The sequence below is a fragment of the Amphibalanus amphitrite genome, unplaced genomic scaffold (assembly GCF_019059575.1).
Source record: "Amphibalanus amphitrite isolate SeventyFive unplaced genomic scaffold, NRLGWU_Aamphi_draft 000319F_arrow, whole genome shotgun sequence".
NCBI classification, from domain to species: Eukaryota; Metazoa; Arthropoda; class Thecostraca; order Balanomorpha; family Balanidae; genus Amphibalanus; species Amphibalanus amphitrite.
Window position 1 is genome coordinate 231,292 of NW_024881814.1, and position 23,300 is coordinate 254,591.

Sequence of the window (23,300 nt, forward strand, 5' to 3'; positions counted from 1 at the left end):
TCGTCGCTATCTCTAGGTTTCTCCGTTTTTCTTCCCAGCTCTGTTACTCTGTTTTTATTCTATCTTTGTCGTTGACAGACGCCAGTCGTTTCATGAAAGAGTATGTTGTCCATTCATGATTTTTGTTCGCCTATGTAACATGCTCTGTGGCGATTGAAAGCATCCCAAATGTTCTGCTTTTCTTGGACTTTCAGCTTGCTCTCGTGATATGCCAGATTTTGTTTCATATGCATCTGACAGTTCAGCTAACCGCTTGTGCTAATTTACATTATGTTTCCATGGTTTCCTGTAGTGATGATGCTTTTGCGGCCAGACTGGTGTTTATGACTGTCATAATGGCTCAGCTTTCATGACAGGCGCGAATTAACGGCACTCACCCTCCGATATAAAGTGAATTGGTGGAAACCTGACCGGGGGTCGGGACGGCTGCGGTCGCGCTGCGGAAATACACACCTGGGAAAGGCTGGTGGGTGGCGCCGGGTGGGAAAGAAAGGCAGGGTAGCACCGGTTGGGAATGGAAGAGGGTTAGCACGGGAAGGAGAGACTGGCACCAGGATGGGAGAAGGATGTGGCACCGGCTGGTTAAAACTTGTAAGTGGTCTCTGTGATGTGATTCATTCGGTGGTCTCTGTGATTCATTCGGTGTCCTGGCGAGCTGGAGCGCGGACGTGTCCAGTCCCGAGAGCCTTCGACGATATTGGCGCACAAACCAGGGAGTAGAGTTCATTGATAGATTTGAGTTTAGAATTAATTTTTGTTCTTAAATTAGGTACCAACTTTCTTTTCGGTAATCTCACCTTAGTTTTGTAGCTTTGCCGACTTTGTGTTCGTACTTGAGTAATTTTTCCGTAAGTTAAGGATCGGTACCGTGGGAGGCCCAAGGATGGATAAAGAGGCTATTGAGATGATTGTGAAGGAGGCAGTGAGCCTTGAGACTTTGTCTCTGCGAGAGGAGCTGAAAAAACTAAAAACTGATCAAAAAAAGAATGAGGAGGTGATAGAAAACTTGAAAAAAGAAAACAAAAAGCTGTGGAAGGAGATAGAGAAGGTGGATAGAAATGTTGATGAGGTAGAGCAGTACAACAGAAAGTCCTCTCTCATCCTGGGTGGTTCCTTTCCAGAGGGTGCGGAGGGGGAAACACCTCAGGAAACCAGGGCCACAGTAAAGAAGGTGCTCAAGGAAAATCTGAAAGTAGAAATGAAGGGAGAAATAGTAGCATGCCATAGACTGCGAAACAAAAGGCGGGTGATTGTAAAGTTTCAGGACCTTGATGACCGTGATGCGGTCTATCAGGCAAAATTTGAACAAGGTGGAGAACCAGGTGAAAAGATCACGATCCATGAGAACCTGACGGAAAAGAGGGCTAAAATGGTCTCTGTACTTGAGGAGATGCGCAAGAAAAAAAGAGGTCCTCAACTATCATACCAAAAATGGCAACATCATGGCAAGAGATTCTACAACAAAAAGGTACTCGCGCATACAGCCATGGTTCAGTGAGGAAGAAATCAAGGCTACACTAGGTAACGCACCACTTAAGTCAAACCAACGCGAGCATCAAACAGGCCACAACTTCATGCGCTCACAAACTCTCCTCAACATCCCACCCGGATCCGTCGCACGAAAAACTACCAACCTGGAAGACTACGTGGTCCCTTCCGCACGTCAGACTCGACAGGCAAAGAAGTCTCAGACTGAGCAGTAGAATATACAAATCCCTAGCTTTCTGATTGAGTCATTTTTGATTGGGCATGCCTGATACCTGGTCTTTGAAATGTGTGAAATAGTTTCAAATGGAAAGAACACAAATACAAATACAAATACTGCATGATACAAATATTGCAGCACATCACAAAGTACATGTTATGCATATTGCATAGTACAATAAACTTGTCACTCAAAATATCAAAAATAGCCAGTACAATTAGTAATGCCTACTTACCAAACATAATAAAACATGTCATACTGTGAAATATGACACTGTTTTGGTGCAGTATGCTTGGGACGGCTTGCTTATGAATGGTTACAATACTGCCTACCATACAGCTCTGAGCTCCAACCCACTGTCTGCACCTCACATCGGATACCCTTGTCTGGTCTGTCATGATAATGCTGGTCCCTTTACTGGAGCTCTCATTAACTGATCCTCTCACCTAATTGATCACTTTGATCTGACAGAACCCTCCAGGCCTACATCTGCCAGCTCTGCCAGGGTGCTATTGGAGCTGCGTGGATGTGGGTGGAATGATTGTGTGAGTGGATGGATGAATGTGGTGACAAATCACCTGAACCTGGCAGAAAGGTCGTTTTAACTATTTTAACATGGAGACTGGAGGAGTTATTTGCTATCATTGGAATTTCTGACTGTTACAATTTCACAGTATATCAGTTACTGGGTTGCTCCTGGACCAGCACCTGACAGTTGACATGGAGTTATGGTATGATACTAACTGGTGTGAAAAGACAGACATGGTAACAAATAACAATGAAAACGACATGGAGCCGGAGGCAGGTATTGGTTGTAATTAACATCAACATCAACTACTTCATAAGATGGGCTGTCTCATGACATCTGCTTCCTCAACAGCATGCTCATAAACACCTACAAAATCATAGCAACAACACAGCTTGTGATCACTAGCATGTATGTTAAACAAAATCAAAATGGAATAGCAACAAAAAGTACAATAACTGATGTCAGTTTAGCACTTCAATTTGTGTGCAAATTGTGATGATTTGTTGCCTGTTGACCAGTGATGGTGTGTCCAATCGGAAATGGCTAATCACAATAAGGAAATAAAATATTTCACTTATCTTCAATATTGCTAGCCTGGATTTGTGTTTACCTGAAATTTATCCAATGCTGCACTGATACTCATTGCCTGTCACGTTTCTCACGTTTCATTACCCAATGAAACTCACCACATCACAAAATGACTCCTTTCCTACATGTTTCCACACGCCTCCCCCTCGTATTCTCTCACTCTCTCGCTCACTCTGACCTTCAAACACCACAAGTAAACGTAAACAATGAGTAGGTAGTATGGAAACCACGTGCTAACTTCATTCATAAAATAACCTTCAAATGATACAAACAAAATACATGAGTTACCGTGGATTATCACGTGACCTTATCAAGTTTTTCTTGCCAAAGTTGAAACAATACAAATCACAAATAACCTAAAAACAAATAAAACAAAATACAAATGAATCTTCTTGTCATGATGTTCTATCCTTGGTATGAAGTTATTAAAAACAAATGCAACGAACATTCATTACTATAAAGTCACGTGACTTTTTCCATATCAAATAATGAAATAGTCAGCCTTGGGCTTCCCTCACATGGGTTAGTCCGCCTCGTTTCAACGCCAGCCAAGAGGCGCTTGTTGCGTCGAACTGGTGAGGTGCTGGACATTGATTGTGCTATTTTCTGTTAGATTAGACATACCATACTTGAATGAATCTAGTAGAATGTACTGATTCAAATGGATCTCTTGATACTAAAATATTTAATCCCTTCCAAAGATTAACATCATCTGATCTGCACCTGACTCATGAAAAATTTGAAGAACTGAGATCTTCATGCAAATATTTCTCCCTTCCCCAAACACAAAATTTGAAAACTACTCCTGACCTCAACCAACTCAGTATCCTGCATGTTAACGCCAGATCTATTTCATCTAATGACAGATTTGATGAATTCCAGCTTTTCCTACAAAGAACACAATGTACATGGCATTTCATATGTGTCTCGGAAACATGGTTATCAAATGAATCAGTAAATAGTCATCAGCTTCCTGGTTTCACAGGATACTTCAACAACAGGGTCGGAAGGAGTGGAGGAGGAGTTGCAATTTATGTCAATGATAAATATGTTAAATCCTCATGTGATATAAAATTAAGCACAATGTCATGCACCCAATCCCTTTTTATTGAATGTCAAATAACAAGCATAACTGGAGTGATTGTTGGCATTATATACAAACCTCCTGATTTGGTAAACAACTTGTTTCTAGATGAACTCACAGCCTCTCTTGAACAGATTGAGAAAAAGAATAAATCAACATCAAGATCAAGAGTCTCGGACGACAGATGGTCACTGATTGATAATATTTTTTGCAATAACCTTGAGCTCTTGTCCTATTCTGGCATCATATATGATGACTTTTCTGACCACTTCCCTATATTCACATGCTGTACTAAAAAAATCAACCCACCTGAAGACAATTGAATTACCACCTTCAATTATAACAAAGTCACTGAACTACAAGAATACCTATCCCAACAGCTCTCAACATTCCATACCATCCCTGATGCAAATACTGCAGCTGATACACTTATCAATGCATACTCTTCAGGCATAGCATTGTTTAGCATTAAGAGGAAGTGTACTAGGAAAACAACAGCTATAAAACCTTGGATATCTTCAGCAATTCTCACCTCAATAAATACCCGTAGCACCCTATATAGAGAAAAAACAAAGAATCCTACAAATAGAAACAAACTTGCCTATCAAAGACATAGAAACTGCCTCAATGGCTTGATAAGGGAAGCGAAGAAAAAGTACTTTCAGGAACAATTATTGCTTCATAAGACAAATTCAAAGAAAATGTGGGAAATACTCAACAGTTGTATAAATAAGAATCGTAGAAAATCTGAAGTATCTACTGCTTTCAGTGATGCGCATGGAAATCCCATTGAAGACACCAAGCAAGTAGCTCACTTATTTAACAATTTTTCATATCAATTGGTGAGAAGCTAGAAAAAGAAATCCCAAATACCAGAACTGATCCCCTGGATAGTGTCACTTCCAGTGAAAACACATTTGATCATTTTCACCCAACAAATTCTGCAGAATTAGACTCCATGATAAGAAATATGAAAAATGTTGGTGCTGGTATTGACAACATCAATTCAAAAATATTCAAAAATACATATTCAGCAATACTCAGTCAATTGGTTCATTTAATAAACATATCGTTGAGTACTGGAACATTTCCTGAAAGTATGAAGATGGCTGTGGTGAAGCCATTATACAAATCTGGAAGTAAAAATATATTTAGCAACTATAGACCCATTAGTATCCTTCCCTATCTTTCCAAACTTCTAGAAAAGATTGTACACCAGAGAATCAATGCATACCTCATACAGAGTGACATATTATGTAAGGATCAATTTGGCTTTCAAAAATCCTTATCAACATACATGCCTATAGTACTCCTGCAAGAACGAATAACAAAAAGCATGGAAAATGGGAAAATATCCTCAGCGGTATTCATTGACCTTAAAAAAGCATTTGATACAGTGAACCACAACATACTCATCAGCAAATGTCGTAAATACGGATTTACTGGTCGTGCTCTTCGCTTTATCAAGTCATATCTCACAAACAGACAACAATGTGTAGAACTTAAAAGTACTAGATCCTCTTTTCAAAGTATTAAGCTAGGAGTGCCCCAAGGCTCTATCCTAGGCCCCTTACTCTTCCTTATATACATAAATGACTTAAAAAATGTATGCAAAAAATCAGAATGCCTTCTATATGCTGATGACACAGCCTTACTTTTTGAAGGTGAAAATACACAGGAACTACAAGAAAATATGAATAAAGAACTTGAAGCTGTATCCATTTGGCTTCAAGCAAGCAAACTCACACTCAACGTACAAAAAACCATTTACCAAGTATACAACCAAATGGGTAATATCATTAATTTGAACATTATGATACATGGTGAAAAAATTGAAATAGCAGAAAAAGTAAAATATCTAGGTATCACTATTGACCCTGCCTTGAAGTGGAAATACCACATCGATAACATAGCAATCATTATCAGTAGAAATATTGGAGTCTTGAGTAGAGCGAAGTACTTTCTTCCTGAAAAATCATTACTCTTGCTCTACAACTCACTGATTCTTCCTTACTTAAACTATTGCTGCCTAATCTGGGGTTTCACATATCCAACTTATCTCCACAAAATCGAAGTATTACAAAAACGAGCAGTTCGAATTATAGTAAATGAACATCGTCTTGCACATACTATGCCCATATTTCGTAAGCTCAATGTTCTTAAAGTAAACGCACTAGCTAGACAACAACTTATCATGTTCATGTATCGAAAATTCGCTTCACATTTACCATCACAACTTAACCAATTGTTTACTACAGTAGATCAGGATAATATAAGAACAAGAAATAGACAACATTTTCACGAACCCTTCTCGGCAAAACGTTATCGTGCACAAATAGCATCATGGATAGGACCGCGTGTCTGGAATAATGTCGTTGCATCCAAATTCTCTATAACAACCATTAATCAGATGTCTAAATCTCAGCTAAAAAGACACGTCAAAGCATACTTCATACAAAATATGTAAGCTTTTTCGAGAATTTCCTCTTGAATTCTCGCTATCCTTTCATTGCAACTTAATTTCAAATGTACTTGCCTCAAAACTGCACTAATTGCAAGTAAATCACGTTTCATCGAAATTATTTTCATCATCGTCACCATGAATAACTCTGGCGCTGGAGCAAGGAGCCTGACCGGCAACAAGCTTTGCTTAGCTGGAAAGGCTTTTCTGCCCTCAGCATTGACCGGCCGAATTTTTGACCAGAGCGAATCCCCACGTATGTTTGCATGACGTGTGAATGAGCGATTGTTTTTTCTACTCTAGATGAATGCATGCCCTTCTGAGTGAAAGTTGCTTTCGGTATCGTAGTAGAGAACAGTCATCTGTCTGGTTTCAGCAGTGGCTACTTTCGCATTCTGTTCTTGTCTCCGCCTAAACCCGCTACCCCTTCTCTCATTTGCTTTTTTTTTTAGTTTTATTTCCTTTCTTAGCAGGGAGTGCCGCGACTTATCAGTTTATTTTATCTGGTGTTAACGTAAAAAAAAGTCTCGTCAGTCTAGGGGAGGTTGTATTTGGTGGGAAATGATGAGCGTTAGCGCTGCTCGAGGAAGGAAGAGATGCTCAGCCGGATGGATAAGGAGGAGCTCAGCTTCAGCCCTGCTATATTATGGATAATGGAACGCAGGCCGATGGGTGGGCGTGGAAATGGTGCATGGCTCTTTCTCACGATACATTCCGGGCGCCACGGACCAATCAGAAGTCGTGACCGGTGCGACTCCTGTGGTATGTGCACGCGTGTTTGGGGTGGCCCAGTTCATCGCTGTGGTGATGTGGCCCGGCACGGCAAACACTGGGGCTTGTCCCATAGCCGCAATCAATAGGCATATTTGCGGGGCGCTCATGTGTGATCAGCCTAATCGCTGTGGCCTTCACACTGCTGAGGAGCTCCAATGGAAAACAGACAGTTTGTGTGGTGTGTGGCTTCGCTTGTCATAACACGCCGTCTGCTGTTTGTCATTTGTAAGCATTTGTATTATGGAACGCAGCAGCGCCGACCGATGTGTTCCATGACCAAACACGGCTCGTGCTCGGTCTCGCGCTGTCTCATTTTCGCCGGCCGTCACCTGGGTAGATCGCCACCACAGCTCCAAACACTTGGCTCCCTCCTCGCTCACCGCCCGTCACCACCATACCCCTTGATGGAGGGGCGCTGTCTATTCGACTCATTGCCTCCAATTTGCCTGTGGAGACGGGAAACGACCACCCAGAGGGCGATCAGTTCCATTAAAATGCCGTTCGCCACGTCGTCTGTCAGTGGAACAGGCTAGGCTCGAGTCAATCGCGGATTGTCTGGGCAGCCGATTGGAACATTATAGCCTCTGCTCACGCCCCAACGGTGAATCTGCTGAGCTAGTCCTGGGGGGAGCGGGGTCAAGGGGGTGCAGGCGGAATCAGGCCGGGCTTGACTGAGGAATCGGCACGGTTGAGTTGTTCGACACTTGTACTGACTTGATGTGACTGGGGGATCTGAGAAATCACGTTGAGAACTCGGGTGGAGTTTTCGGACGCTGTCAGCGCGGTTGGATGCCGATGTTGTGCTGTAACTAAACTGGTGGTCTTAGTATCGACGCATGGCGCGGCGGCTGGCTGACTGGAGTCCTGAGGATGGTTGTCTGATACTGCAGACTGCAGAAGGCTGATTGTCAGCGGGCAGAGGGATGGACTGACTGGTCGCGGCTCACTGGCCCTGCCACAGAGGTGGGTGGTCGCAGGCAGTTGACGGTTCTGGACGAATGAGTCGGTGGTTGGTCAATGGTCAATAACATATAGGATACCCATTAAAGGAGGTTGGTTTTCAGATCGGGTTATCGGTAACGACCTGTTCGTTTCAGTGATTTTAAGGTTTGTTTTATGCAGTCGACTTCGTTTCGATAACCCTGCTAAAATTAGCGATTTCTTTTTAAACATCGATCAATGCTTTTCATTGTTCTGAGACTCTCCTTTGTAGTTCGGAAGGTCCCAAAGAAATTCCTCTCTCGCAGAAAACAGATGTTTGGCTGTAGATTAGAGCTGGGCATTCACTGAACATACTGACCTGTTAATTTTCTTATTTGAAGCATAGTTTGATTTCGTCGGCCTCGTTTCTGTGGTACTGCGTAAATTGGCTATACTTTTGTCATACAACTAATGGTTAAGATTTTTACTTGCTTTCGAGATTCCTTTTTTAGTTCCAAAGGACCCAAGGAAATTCTACTTTCGCAGAAGCAAATGTTTGACACTACTCACTCTGGAGAGCTGGGCGGCCTCCGAACACACTGGCCGCTGCGACTGAAAAGTTGTCGCTCGTCGAGCGGCGATCGCCCCGGAAGAAACGACACGGCCGAACTTGGTGCCAACTTTGGCCGGGGTCGGCTGGCTCTGCGACACTGCAGGGCCGTTTGGACAGACTGGTCCTACTTGGAGAGAGTGCTGCCGATCGGCTTTCGAGTCCGATCAGGGGTGGTGTGGGCAATTTAATCATGCGGAGGTTGTTTGCGATCTGACGATAATATCAGTCGTTCGTAGTTGATTGGGCTGTTATACGACTTTCCTGGTGGTGGACATTGGACCTGGTACAGTCCACAGCAGAAGTAATGTGTGGTTTCAGTCATGGGTATGTTCTGCTTCTGAAGCTTAGGAACGATTAGCCAGACTACAATGAAACTTTGAATGTAGCTTATATGTATCGTCACCCTTGCAGCTGCAACCTTAGCTATTGACATCTTCTTTTCGATCACTCCGCATTAAACAATCGCCAGTCAAAGCCAACCGTTGATATTGGTAAAACCCTACATTACTCAAGCGGTGGGCTGTACGTAACGGTGATGTTTCTTTTTGCTAATGACGACATTTCGCCTGATGGGAGCTAGTAAAGTCAACGATACCTGCTGCATATTTATGCATACAATGTCAGCTGTATTGTAATTATACATCTGCAAGACGTAACGATGGCCATTTTTCCTGAAGCTGTCCGTCTTGCAGTTACCCAGCCTGGGACCAGCAGTTGTTCATTCCTCGTTGTTTGCCTTGTTGGACCACCTTTTCTCTCCTATCAGCATGCATTCCAAAAGCTGATTTCTTGGCAGCAAGGTCTGGACTTATCTCATCTACGTGGAACTTTGCCTGTTTCCAGCACTCATGTAACCAAACATGCATTTGGTGCATGCTTGCCTAAATCACCCGTATCATTGAGTTTATTCTTGTGTGCAGCCGACGTTTGCTGTGCTGCTACCACTTCTTGTGGTTGAAGGAAATATGTTTGGTCGTTCTTCAAATCGCTATCATTACTGGCGCACAGCTGACGGAAGATATGGGGACACACAATCTCTCGTCAGTCGTCATTGATGGCGTGGCACGGAGCACTTGTGATCCCAATAGACATAACTGCCACTTGACCTTTGCTTTGTGACTACACCGGTATCGCACAATGCGCATGTGCCTACCACCCACGCACAGAACGTGGGTGGTCCTAGCTTATTCACCCTGTGTGTCCTCTCGTCATCCATCCATCCATCCCGCCTCAACCAGTGCCAGTGTACCCTCACTAGCACTATCATAACCTGCTGCACAAAGTACCTCGGTCGTCGTGGAAACTTCCGACTCCGATGCTGCTCAGCTCTAGAGCTCAACTTATCTGTGATATCACCGTAGCCGGTCGCGGTCTGTCACAGCAAGTCATCTCACGTCACGTCACGGCTCTGACACTTTTTACCAGCTCTTGTTCTACCAAAGTTGATGACCCGGCCGTGATGACGCACGCAGTATGGCCGATGGGTTCGTGGTTGGTCTGCTGTCGGTATGGACGGGCACGCTCGTGTTTCGAGCGGGCTGGCTGAGAGGGGACTTCTGTCGCAGGACCTCTGCAGTGTCCGAAGGATTATGTGCCGTCACGGTGATGGCTGTGAGATCAGTGGCTAGATGATGCAGCCCACGGTTCGCGACCTCGATACTTGATGGCCAGCACTTATTTGTGCTTCAAGTTCTCACTCTTTCTTCCGGGCTTTGCTGGCTTTGTGTCAGCATCAACGCATCTAGTACTGTTATATATTTGCGACTGGCTGTACTTTGTTACCTGTCATATCTCTGACGAGTGTTATTCCAGTCATTCCAACTGATCTGAAACTCTAATTCCCTCGACTGAAGTCAAGCCCAGTCGTGTACAGTCAGCACGAGAAGCACCAGGTGTGCCGTGCCCCACCAGTGCCCACAAACACGCGCGTCTGATGGGCCGATGGCCGACATTCCAGGCGTTCCCCGTTACATCTTCCCTCGTCACGGACCCCATCAGCGGACAGGAATGCCCAAGGACCACCCGTGTCAGCCTGCCCACGGGACTGTGCCAGTCGTGGGCACTCCCAGGAAACGAGGATAGGGCGGAGGCTCTCTTTGATCCTGGCCAGGGAATCTCCTCTTGTACTTGGAATGCGGTTTGGGCTAGTTTTCGGTCTGATCTGAGCTAACCTGATAAAATGGACCAGTTTCGGGAGATCGCGATCCCCAAACGGCTCAGATGAGCACAATCCCCTGTGCTTACGATATGACATACCGGATAATCTTAGCCGTATTCGGCTAGTTCGGTTCTCAATATGGAGTCGCATTAGGGCTATTTGGGAATATCCGGTGCGCTGCAAGTGACGTGGGTTGTTTCCATTCAGGTTGATGACTGTGCGTTGAATATGTATGGTGGGCGCCACACGGTGGCTGCTATAAGGCAGGTACCGATGTGGCGCCGCCCGCGACAGCCGTATTTAGGCGCAGCTGCATCGGAAATACGGCAGTGGCACGACGATAGGTCGATTTGGACTGCCGACTGGTCTGAGTCACACTGCAGGGAGTTGACTCATCGTCTTAGTGTCGGTATTAGCCCAGTCAATACTTGTCTGGACCAGACAATAGTCGAGCTTTGCTGGATCGGGCTGCTGAGCCAAATACAGCATTCAAATACATAATATATGTAGAGTAGACGGTAAGTTCCATTTGAGCACGCGCAAAGTCAGTCTCGATTGACGTGTCTCGTGTCGATATCCGAGCCCCGGACCTAACCAAACTTTGGCCATTACATGAACCTGCCGCCCGTACACCGGTCCGATGCGGTGCAGGGCAGAGTTTGCTGTCTTGCTGACGCAAAGACCACCCAGCTGGTCTGTAGAAGCTGACCACAACACCAGCAGACCCGTCACACCAGGTCTGGCGAGTGGGGTGGTAGGGAACCACGGCACTTGTCGACACGGGTGTTACGCGCTTCTGGGTACTTTATGGGGAGTTGTCAGGTCAGCGGTCAGTCCGTCACGCAGTGGATAATTTGTGGTAATTGTTGTTGGCCCCCATGAAGAAGTCGATGATCATTTCAGTGGCTAATCATGCCGAAATATCGTATGAGATGTGCTTGTGCCACCAAACCATGTTCTTTGGCATTGCTGCGTTCGGATGTCTCCTCCATATTCTTTCTCTTTTTTGATCGAGTTGGTATGAGAATCACAAATCTCGCCGCCATTTCTCCGATCGTCTTTTCTATGCATTTCGCTGGCGTGGAACCAGCGCCAATGATTCCCAGCGGGAGTAGGGCCCATATACAGACCGGAGCCCCGTGGACCTCCGCCCCTCACCGGCGGCACCGCCCATGCATCTGTGACCAGCCGGTACCCAGTACCGCACCGGTGTGTGCATGTGTCGGGGGAATCCTGTACCGTAGTCCGATTCCCGTCCCATCTGTGTACAAATGGCTCAGAATGGCAATGGAAATAGACGGCCAATGTATTTAGCGGCGCGGCAGCCCGGCCGGAAAAGGTCACAGAGCGGGCGGTGCGGGCCTCTCATGGCGCGTGCCCGTGGCGTGCTGGAGGGATGGCCAAGCTGTGCTATGGGGATGGGTCATGTGGGTCACTGCGCAGGAGTGGCGGGGAGTGTTAATGAGTGGGTTGCGTGGCTAGCAGATAGAGGCAGAAGGCTTGCTAGGCATGGACTGCGCGTGTCAGCACGTGTCATCCAACACCGAGATCTGTGTTGGATGTCCTTTTACCATACAATACCTAGATGTGAAATGCCGTACTGAGCAACTAGAGTGATTAGGGTGTTTGTTGAACGTTATCAGTCATTGTGTTATTTTGCTACCGCTAGCTCTCTCCAGCGCTCTGTTACCCTCTGAGTTCTGCTAACAAACTGCCTGAAATGAACGCGTGGGCGTGGACCTGGGACACCTCCCTGCCCCCTTGCCGTTGCCTAGCGGCCGCTGTGCGAACTATCCGCCAGTGCTGACACCTACCGGCCGCTGTGTTCTCAGGAGTTCCTGCTGGCGATCGACGTGACCTCTGCCGGCACGCCCGAGGAGAAGCTCCGCTGGGCCTTCAGCATGTACGACGTCGACGGCAACGGCGTCATCGACCTTCAGGAGATGACCAAAATTGTCCAGGTGAGACGTGAGGTCATGTAGATGACGTTTTGTGGGTGATGGGAATGATGTCATAAGATCTTTTACGGTGGTGTAATTGTGAGCTGTCTGTCGATATAGTGAGGATGTGAAATGTGAGCTGTTTGTGTTCGTTGGTGGGTGGGCCGAAACAGGATAACTGCAGGAAGAAGTGTTGGTATGACTGATGCTCGACCTCCTGAAGAGCTTTCGGAAGTCGACTCGGATCTCCATCTATTGATCAGGCTCTGTCCCAGACTCCCCAGCTCCGATTCCGCTTCCGAACCCCACCCAACCTGGGTACGACAGCGCGCGCCACCGTACCCCATCCCCGTCGGACGGGCTCGCTGTCGGCTCGGTGGCCGCGTCGCTCGTCGGCCGACTCGCCGCCCTGGGAGCGGACGGAGCGGGCACGGCCGGCGCGCATTGATTTCAGATGGCCCGTCCGCCGGACCGCCCGCCGACTGGGCTGTGTCGCTGCTATTGAGGGCTGGCAGCGGCCGGCCGGATGGCGAGAGACGGGCCGGGCGGCGGGAGGAACAGCGGTGACAGAAGGGATGCGGGGATATCACGCTCGACGCTCATCTCTGTTATGTCGAGTGCTGAGAAGGATATAGTTCTTAAGCCTACAATGTGGGGAATGGGCGATAATTACTCTGGAGGGATGTTGCATGGCGTACTGCTAATTTAAAATAACTTTCTGAGCTCTCTGAGTTCTGAGCACTATGACTTCTCAGCTAACTACATTGCATGAATTTAAAGCAGTGATACTGAGTCTCATTGTTGTTAATTGTGGTCGGATTATGTTATGTTCAATTCTGGTAAATATTCAATTTAAAGGCACCATTAATGGAGTTGGCGACAAGCAACTGAATGAGGCGACGTTTTGAGTCAGCGCGACCCTTCAGAGCCATTCTGTGGCTCCTGGACTAAGTTTTAATTCCTGAACTTTGCTGCAGCTGCTAAGCTAGATTTCATCTCAGGGCTGCATTGTTGGTGCTAAACTTTGTTGTAGCCCCTCAGCTCAGCACTCTGCATCGAGCACCTGCACTGAGCGCTCCTAACTGAGTGTGTGCCCATCCATCTCCGGTGTAATCGGGCGCTGTCGATATTCGCTCATCCCCGTGTCTACGCGTAGGTGTCGCTCAATACTTGGCTCGATGGTATGTCTCTGACCTGTCTATGGGTGATTGATGACTGCAGGTCCCACGTGCACGTCGATGGTAATGGGTGCTATAAACCAATTACAAGGCTGATTATCAATGACGGTTAACTGGAAAACCCGTATATGGACGCATGATTGTCATGACATGGTTGACCCAATATGTCTTTTTTCTTTTCATATTTGCTTTTAGTGAGGGGTATGGAAGCTGTACACTAACTTAACTAAACCAATGTGAAGGGCTGCTTGTTGTTCATTCAAGCACGTATTTTCTGTCTCAGATCCTACACTCTGATCAGATGTCTGCATTTCCTTATTCTTTGCACGAAATACTTATTTCTTATTGTACGCCTTTTATGTCTTTTTGATTGCGGTCTTATTTTCACTGGAATGGTAACAGCTGCATGTCTCTCTTGCCTTACTTTCGACTCTTGATTCGCTCCCATAGCTCAACTGTTTGCCTGCCGTGCGTATGTCCGCCCCTTTTTCAGCAACTGTCCCGTGCATTTCTGATAGATGGGCGATCGCCTCCTTGCAGCGGCAGTCCGACGGTCGCTCAGTGTCACCAGTGCGGTTAGTTACGGTGACGGTAGACCAGTTGGCCAGTCCAGTAGAAGTAGCATCGGAGACCGAGGTGGATGGGCACGGGGCAGGCCAAGTGCTGTAGGGCTCCCGTAGGCAGCCGTGGTTTATAGAAGGCGTTAGTTAATGTGTATTTGTCCAGGTATTGGTTTCCGGAGGATGTTGGCACCTGTATGTTGGTTTCTGAAGAGCTTCGCTTCGTGTTGGTTCCCGAAGGACTTGGTTCCTGGTTGTTGGATTCCGGACCCAGCGGCGGTGACGGTGATGCTGGATGCTGCTGAAAGGAAGCCTCAGGTCCGCTATGTAATATTAGCCAATGGTTGGGGTGTTGAGGTGATGTGTAATGCAACTGTAACGGTGAAGTTGTATGCTGTATACGAGTGTATGGCTCTGGTGTTCTCGGGCTGGATATTTCTTGTCCATTATTGATTCAGCGTGTATTGTGTCTGTCCGTTATATATGTCATATCCAATAAGCAGTGTGTCGGACAAGCCTGTTTGTTTGCTCATACGGCATCCATTTCACTTATCCATTTACCCATTTATGTGCCTCCTGCCCATTGTGTGAACAGTAGCCCGTCATTGACTGTCCGCCTGCCGGCGCTCTGTCCCCATCGGTCGTTATCGCGTGCAGACATGGACCGGTCCGGCTACCCATCGCGTGTGGACGATGGGACGGTGTCCGTGTCCCACCGGCGGGCCCGTGTCCCACCGGTCAGCGACAGAGGGAGGGAGGAGACAGAGGGAGGGAGCGCGGCGCGTGACCCCGGCCCGCGGCTGAGTCACGGTCCGTGACGCCACGTGACTCCATGGGGTGGCACGTGACGTAGTTCTCGTCTCTCCGGCCGTGGTATGGCGTGTTTTCTGTAGGGAGCCGTCGGCTGGGTTTTTCTCAATGAGAGAGGAAGTGTGACGCGGAGGCGGGAGTTTAATAATAGATGACTGCTCGCATACAGATAGATATAAGATATTGCAGTATGGTATTCAATGGTCGGACCGAGATATAGTTGCTGTTCATTCATGCCTTTCCGTGTCTGGATGCCGCTATAGACTACGTGGAAGTTTCCAATAATAGTGTCATTGTGATGTTTCTTGTTACGTAAGTCATCCAATCAATGTGCGGTAGCTGCTCCGGCCTCCGCGCCTGGCCATCCATTGAAGACATGGCGACCCGGTGAAATACATAAGTCATGGAACCTGCGAGAAGTGATCGCGCATCTTTTGTAAGTCACTGAGGACCTGCCTTCTCACTGCCGTTGACGGATATTATCATGAGTTGATGTCAATGTCGGGGCATTGTTAGTTATTTGATTTTCTGGAGTCCTCAGAATGCATTCCAAGGCTGGGATTTGTTGGTTCTTCACAATAAGTAAATTATAAATTGTGAAAGCTGATGTTGTGGTACTCAGACAGTTGGCAAAGCTCAACAGTGACTAAGAACTCGAACAATGTTCCAGTCCTCTGTGCTCAATGGATCAGCAGTAGGGTTGTTGCATGCTGACATCGATTTTGTTGCATGGTGATGTTAGCACTCGGCATGGATTCACTTTCAGGAATGCCTGACAACCGTTCTTTCTTCTTTTTTCCGTTTACGATAAGGGATTAGAAATGCGCTCTATCATGAACGAGCTCGACTGTTGCTTCCCTGTCCTTCAGCATGTTGGTAGGCCGACATGCGACTTATTTGGACATTGCTGTACAATAATGGCGAGAAGTGGTCAAGAAGTGATGCGATGTAAAGCTGGGACAGGACCGGCTCCTGTGTCACCAACAAACCTCTAGCTGTTTCACTCTGTTGCTCAGAGTCGTTTGGTTGTTCTAAGATCAACGAATTTTTTCTGAGTAGATGACGATGATACCGAGGGTGGCCATCTCAATAACATAACATAGCAGCTCAAGTCAACAGCCATAAAATTATTCCTTCTTATATCTCTGTCACCGATTTCGCTGCTCCGACGCCTTGTCTCGGTGACCTCTGTCGCTCGGTCGTCCTTCCTCTCTGCCCGTCCGACCGTCACAGTTGGTTATTCCGCCCGGCCGGTGCCGGCGCGGGATCGCTGTCGCTCCGGCCGTCAATTTCCGGGCGGCCGATGAGCCATTTCCGATGAATGAAATGAGCCACCTGTTACGTGCCCGGCCGCGGCGAGTCGCCCCACGGGCTGTAGCGTATAGGCGCCGGGCTGTGCAGTGTGCAGGCACCGTGATGTGGACAAGGTCTGCCTCCCGGGTGGCCCGAGTGGCCGTGCATGGGGTACACACTGCACAACTGCACAGTGCACAGGGGAGACGGCGCTGTGCAAACGTGCAGTGGTGATTGCATCCGAGGCTGTGAGTCATGACAGAGTCTCGTCTCAGTGATTGGATGGTTGGAGAAAGCGCCACGGACGGGCTGAGATGCGAGGACATGCAGGCTGGATTGGCAGAAAATTATGCTGTGATAAGTCATGAATCGAAAGTGGGATATTGCACCAAGTTCTCCATGTTGATTCGAGTAGTGTCTCGTGGCAGAGACAGCTCGTTCCGATGTCGGGCGCCTGGTAAGGCACAGCTCCCTCCCTGCTCTCGGCCCTCCCCGGGCCCCGCCCCACTCATGTCATGAATGTCAATGGCCAATCGAGCCGGCCCTCGCCGGCGGCCGACGCCGAATATGATCGGAAACGGGGCGTGACCTGACGCCAGATGAGGTCGTATGGAGGAGGATAGGAGCGTGGTATGAGGAAACAGCCGCCAGACCATGTAGGTCCGCACGGGGAGCGAAGGAAGAGTAAGGACTAAGGAGAACCATGTGGGTCCGTGGCAGCTGGCTCTCTTGTCGAGGGAAGACTATTTATATATTTATGTTTATGGCTGAGAAGCAGTGAATGGGCGTTAGGTAAATTATCCACGAGTTGGTTGGTAGGTCGAGTTCTGACGATGACTTGTGAGCAAGTTGAATCACGGCAAGGGACTTTGCATAGTGGTTTATATTTTCTAGATTAGGAAATGCATACATTGCCTGTATATTTTAGTTTATCAGCAGTGCGCAGGGGTGGAGCTTCCTATTCACTTGGTGGGGCGCCTGCCCCACCAACTTGCCATTTTGCCCCACCAATAAGCGTTTTGCCCCACCAACTTAAGCCGATTTGCAGGACTTTACTGCTTAGCAAACCTATGTTTTTCGCATTGAGGAGCTTTGAAATGTCTGTGTAATGCAAAATATTATCTCTGTAATGAAAAGAATTGATTCATTGTTGAATTTTATCTAACTTAACAATCGGACATTGTAGGTTTGACAACTTTTTGCCCCACCAACTTTCCCGGAAAAGCTCCACCCATGGCAGTGCGGTCTGTTTCATTTGTAGCCTTTTCGCATGCAGCGTCGTAACGTCACAGCACCGCGTTTCCAGTGTTTTTTTTGTCACATTGTCTCGACATGGATATCACCGTCACCTTCACGGTCACATTGAATCGTGACGCAGTCACGGAGTGACGCACCCGTCCGTAGCGCCCCCGCTCCGACTGCCAACGGCTCCGTCACGGGGTCTGTTTGTTTGGGTTGTCCGGGCGTCGGCTGGGCCCGCGGGCGGGGTACCGGGTCAACCAGGTCCGGTCACCACACGGTCGATCTGCCCCAGCTCCACGGTCACATGATCGGTGGCCTGAGGTCGTTGGGACGTTAGAAGTTTCTTGACGATCTGTCTCGTGACGTCTGTCCCGGCTCCCAGGTCACATGATTGGTGGCCTGAGGTCGTTGGGACGTGGGGAGCTCCTGGCTACGTGCTTTCTGGCGATGTTGGATGCGGGTATTTCCCTCGCAATAAGATGCTGCACTCCTCGCCCGAAGGATAGGTCTGGTTGTGATGATACTATGATGACGCTGATAGCGCTGGTGTCGGCGGTGATGGTGATGATCTGTCCGACAAGGTTGGCGATGGATGATGCGCCGTCCGCCGGCCGTGCCGCGCCCAGTAATGGCCCTGTTGCTTCCTCTGATGGTCGGGGTATGGGGAGCTAACGCAGCAGCTCTCATCGAATGTATCGCGTAAATGGGGAGACTGATGGAAAATGATGGGGGAAGGCTCCAGGCGTGTGCCATGTTACGACAGGAAGTTTTCTACGAGCCCACATTAAATAGCTGACTATGGGATGTTTCTATAATGATTGACCGATAACCAAGTTTATCTATAGCGGAGAACGGAACTGTGTAGTCTGTATTCTATCATCTGTCCTCACACTTCGTAGCTCTCCGAATTATCGATCAGCCTTATCCAGTAACGCCCTCAGTAATTTCAGAATTTGGTTTCTGGAGCTTGTTCTGTGGCCGCGTTCACCCATGATGTTCTTCTTGTGCACGTTGTCTTGGAGACAGTATTTCCATGTTCGCCTTTATCGTCGTTTGTTTGGGGCTGTTTGTGTTTCTTTACAGCTGTTTGTGCGGGCGATCAGCTCTGTGGGGTGTTTGTCCAGTGTTGCCGAGAGTTTGATGTGTTTGCCCGCCATCAGCCGTCGAGTGTGATTGTGTTTGTGCTGAGTCAGCAGCCCCTGTCTGTATGTGTGTGTGTGTCCAGTGGGCGGTGTGTGGGATCTGGATAACGTGCCCACTCGACTGTGAAAAGCACCGTTTGGGATTTGTGAATCACACAATTACAATTCGGAAGCACGATAGCGTGACTAAATGGAAATAAATGGCATTGATTGCTAAACGTGACTCAGCCTTGAGGATTCGACATCATGGTCGATGGTTTTGATGACATCTACTTTGTTGGTGTTTATGATGCCCTTATATCTCAATAATCATCATGCCTAGCGTGTGTTTGTTTAAATTCCGCTCCCACTCGCCCGACCCTCGGCTCGTTGACCGGCCATCTGACCCCGTGTGACCCCGTCTGACGCGCGCCATCTCTGTCCGACAGGCCATTTACGACATGCTGGGCACCTCGTCGCCGTCCAAGCCGCAGGACTCGGCCGAGGAGCGAGCCAAGACCATCTTCGCGCGGATGGACGAGAACGGCGACAACCAGCTGACTCAGGAGGAGTTCCTCAAGGGATGTCTGCAGGACGAAGAGCTCTCCAAGATGCTCAACCCGACCGCCTCGTAGACGGCCGGCCGGCCGCACCATGACGAAGGTGGCCGACTCGCCGCGCGCGCGGCGCCGCTGCCACTCGACGGTGACGTCACTCGGCGCGCCGGAGAGGTGACGTCATCTCCTGTTGGCCAGGTGACGTCACTCGGCGTGGGCGTGTGACCCCGTGTCGGCGCTGGACATAGGCCGAGGTCGCGGCGCGAGCGACTCGGCCCGCCGCGAGCCCGCGCAGACTGGAGCTCTGCTGATGACCGGATCAGACTCTGTCGACCGCCGCGCTGCGCCTGAGGAGATGAGAGGAGCTGGCAGTGCGAGGGTGGCAGGCGCTGCCAGTGCTGAGGTGCTGAGAGAGAGGGAGAGAGAGTGCAATGGCGATCGTGCGAGGGAGCGGCCGCGCGCCCCGCCCCGGTGATAGGGAGCGACCGGCGCGGCGCATGTGATGAGATGGTTTTATGGTTTGACGCTGCTGCGACCCGCGCACAAGCGGAGGCAGAATGGGTGAACGCGGTGCGAGTGCAGGTGTGAGTGAGATTTTTCGACTTGTTCAAGTCTTGTATGCGCCGAATTAGCTTGCTCTTATGTTGGTGCGCGCGCCCGCGCCGCCGCCGCCGCCGCCGCCGCCCTGTGAGGCACTTTTATCTGGCCGTGTGGGCGTTGTCACTGCTGAGCGGGTGTCTGACCGCTGACGGTGGGTGACCTGACCCGACCCGGGTCGGCGCCCCGCACCACGCACACTTTCTCACATTCCGAACCACTTCCTGACTAACCCGTCTGCCTCCCGGCCGGGCAGGGAGGGGGAGGGACGGGGGCGGGGAGCGCCGGCCGCCGCCGCCGCTGCCGTCGCCGCGGCCCCGCCCCGCCATCGCCAGACGTCCTTCCTGTTGTTACGCTCTGTTTGGTCGGGCTTGTTTCCAAATAAAGTGGCTAATTTGTAGCCGGCGGCTGGTTTCCCCACGGTGGGCGCTACGACAGGTGGCCCGCGGCGCCGCTGGCAGACCGCCCAGCGGCCGCGCCGGTGCAGTGGTGAGAGGGACACCGGCGCCGCCCAGTAGCCGGCCAGACGCCCCACAGCTCTGTCGGAGACGACGACGCTGTGTCGGTCGCGACGCGAGCCGCCGGAGACGCTCGGCTGGGCTGTGACGGTTGTGTGACGCCTCCGTGACGCCCTGTGACCCTCCCGTGACGGTGGTGTGTGACGGCCGACACAGGATCCCCGTGACGCCCAGTGTGCTGTCCCGCGGCGCCCCGGGGCGAACCGCGCCGCCCGGCCGCTGACGGCTGACGGCCGCTGTTTCAGTGACCTCGCCGCCGCCACCATGGGCAAGCAGAACAGCAAGCTGAAGCCGGAGATGCTGGACGACCTGCGGGCCAACACAGAGTTCACAGGTGCGTATGCGGGCGGTCCCAGATTCTAACTCTGATCCTGATTCTGGGTACTACAATTATATTTTATGGAGGTTCCTGTATTATATAAGTTAAAAAGTCACGGTGGACTGTGTCCAGTTTAGGTCAAAACATCACGTTTCATTTAGTTTAACCCCACTACGTTCAAAAGCTATTATTTGGGACTGCCATGAAAGAAATTTAATTCAGCGAAAGAAAGCTTCGGAAAACCCACCACTGAACGATGGTCGTTCTGGTACCTCTATCTTCCAAAAAAAAAAACTAACTCGATCTCCCGTTTTGAGCGACTTTTCCACCAGCAGGCAGACCCTCAGCCCTCTTATCTATTCCCACTGCTCGCTGCCCTTACACCAGGGCAGTGTCTGGGGGTTCTGCCCTTACCTTTTACACCGTCTGCCGGCGCCGCCCGGCGGTATGTCCAGCGGCCGGCCGCGGGCTGGGGTCGGTATGCGGCCGTCTCGGCGGCACTTTGGACGGCCGCCAGCGGCCCTGTGCCCGGCTGGCGGCCGCACAGAGCCGCTGACGGCTGTTGGCCGCGACACGGCCCGCGGTGACGCGCCGGCCCGCAGGCTGCCAGTATACCTGCCGACGGTGACCGGCCCGGCGTGACGGGGTCAGGGTAGCAGCGCGGCGCGACGCGTGGCGCTGGAGGGGGTGCGATTGCCAGGGTTTCAAGGGGGATAGTGCTCAGCTGTTGTGATGTTAAAATTCATAGCCGATATGAGCTGATGGGATGGCGTTGCATGCGGGCACCACTCGAGACAACGCAGACCCAAGCGTTACGAACTTGCGACTGCAGCGACCTAATCCATCACCTTGACCGTCCTTCTTTGGATCTGTCCAATTTCCTCGCTATCATTGACGCCATTTTCTCTTCATGTCTCCTCTCCCTCGCCCTTTCCACCATCCTTTCTTCCATCACCCTCGACAGTAAGCCGCGCTTATGACAAGGATGTGCTGCTCGAGGCCTCTTATGCTGCGGCACGTGTTAGCCTATCAGGGCCACACCCGTCGTCCCGTCACGGTGGGTCCATATGGGAATGGAGCATGACTGCGAACAGGGGAGGGAGGGTGCAGCGTGGCGAATGGCATGCATGGGTGATGGACCGTGCAGTGCCCAGACTGCGAATAGGTATTACGGCGCGTGCCAGTACGAACTGCTTGTCAGTCTGAGCCAGACCAAGTGTCTGCTAGACTGCTAGACTTGCGCAATGACTGGCGACTGGTAGAGAGGGTTGCGTTTGAAGTTAGCGGTATGTAGGGTTAATCCTCGCATAACAATGTAGGATGCCGCTGCGCTACCAAAGTCCTTCCCGGCTGGCAGCACCTGTGTGCCTTGCTTTTTACGGTGCACCGTCGGCTGGGGAACAGCAGCAGCATTGACTGGACCTCGGAACAGACGAGCTCTGTCCCTTCCCGCACGTGACTTAGCGTTCGCGTGGATAAATTTTTACAGTGGCCAAGACCCGACTTTTTTCAATAGTTTCCACATATTTTCCTGTCATTCCATCTGTCTGTCCGTTTTCTGTCTGTCTGTCCGCGGCTGTCTTTAAGACAGCGCTTTTCTGCCCGTCGCCCGCTGTCCACGGGCCGTTTTCGCATGCGGACGGTCCCATATCGTCGCCGCCAACTCTGGCGCCGACGTGTCCAGTTCATGCCGACGACCTCGGCAATATGGCAATATGCACCTCACGCCGCCTCCTCGGCAATATGCAGAACGACGCGGACAGGGCTAACTTGAACTAGTGCCGTCCAGCCTGTCAAGGCGGCAGCGGCTCTCCGTGATTGTACGGCCAGCGCCGTCAGTGCGGCTGTGCCCGTCCAGCGAGCGAGCGGGGTTTGGAAGTCGATCACCTATATTTGGACAGCAGACGTCACTGCTTTGTTTCGCCGGGGATTAGGATGGCTGCATGCGATGGGGTGGGGAGGGTGGCGGTGCTGGGCGGGGAGGGAAGCGTGCTGGACAGTGAGCTAGCTGGATGGGCTTTGCGGTGGGTGCAGTTGTGACGGCAAATGAAGTTACTGGGCTCGATGGTCAGAGGTGATTAGAAACGCTAATAAATCGTTTAGCGGACTGACTCTGGGTGTAAAGAAGTTATTTTTTTCCTGTACTTCGACCTTTATTGACAGGTCTTCAAAGGGGCAAACTAGGGTAATTCGCGTGCTATACTATGCAGACCTTGCCCCTTTTGGAGACCTGTCAATAAAGGTCGAAGTACAGGAAAAAATAACTTCTTTACACCCAGAGTCAGTCCGCTAAACGATTTATTGTCATTAATATACCTTATATACCTGGGTT

General features: G+C 49.7%; 2 protein-coding genes across 3 annotated transcripts in view; both read left to right on the forward strand.

Annotated features, from left to right (window-relative positions):
- LOC122388352 (neuronal calcium sensor 2-like) overlaps positions 1 to 20,531 on the forward strand; it is a 49,586-nt gene extending 29,055 nt beyond the window's left edge. The window contains exons 4-5 of the mRNA XM_043379383.1: positions 12,666 to 12,794; positions 19,427 to 20,531. Coding sequence (XP_043235318.1) covers positions 12,666 to 12,794; positions 19,427 to 19,612 — 315 coding nt within the window. The 3' untranslated portion in view covers positions 19,613 to 20,531. The remainder of the gene's footprint in view (positions 1 to 12,665; positions 12,795 to 19,426) is intronic.
- Positions 1 to 23,300, forward strand: part of LOC122388351 (neurocalcin homolog) — a 153,645-nt gene that overhangs the window by 110,911 nt on the left and 19,434 nt on the right. For both annotated transcript variants that reach the window (XM_043379381.1, XM_043379382.1), the window contains one exon: positions 20,895 to 20,983. In XM_043379381.1, coding sequence (XP_043235316.1) covers positions 20,914 to 20,983 — 70 coding nt within the window. In that variant the 5' untranslated portion in view covers positions 20,895 to 20,913. The remainder of the gene's footprint in view (positions 1 to 20,894; positions 20,984 to 23,300) is intronic.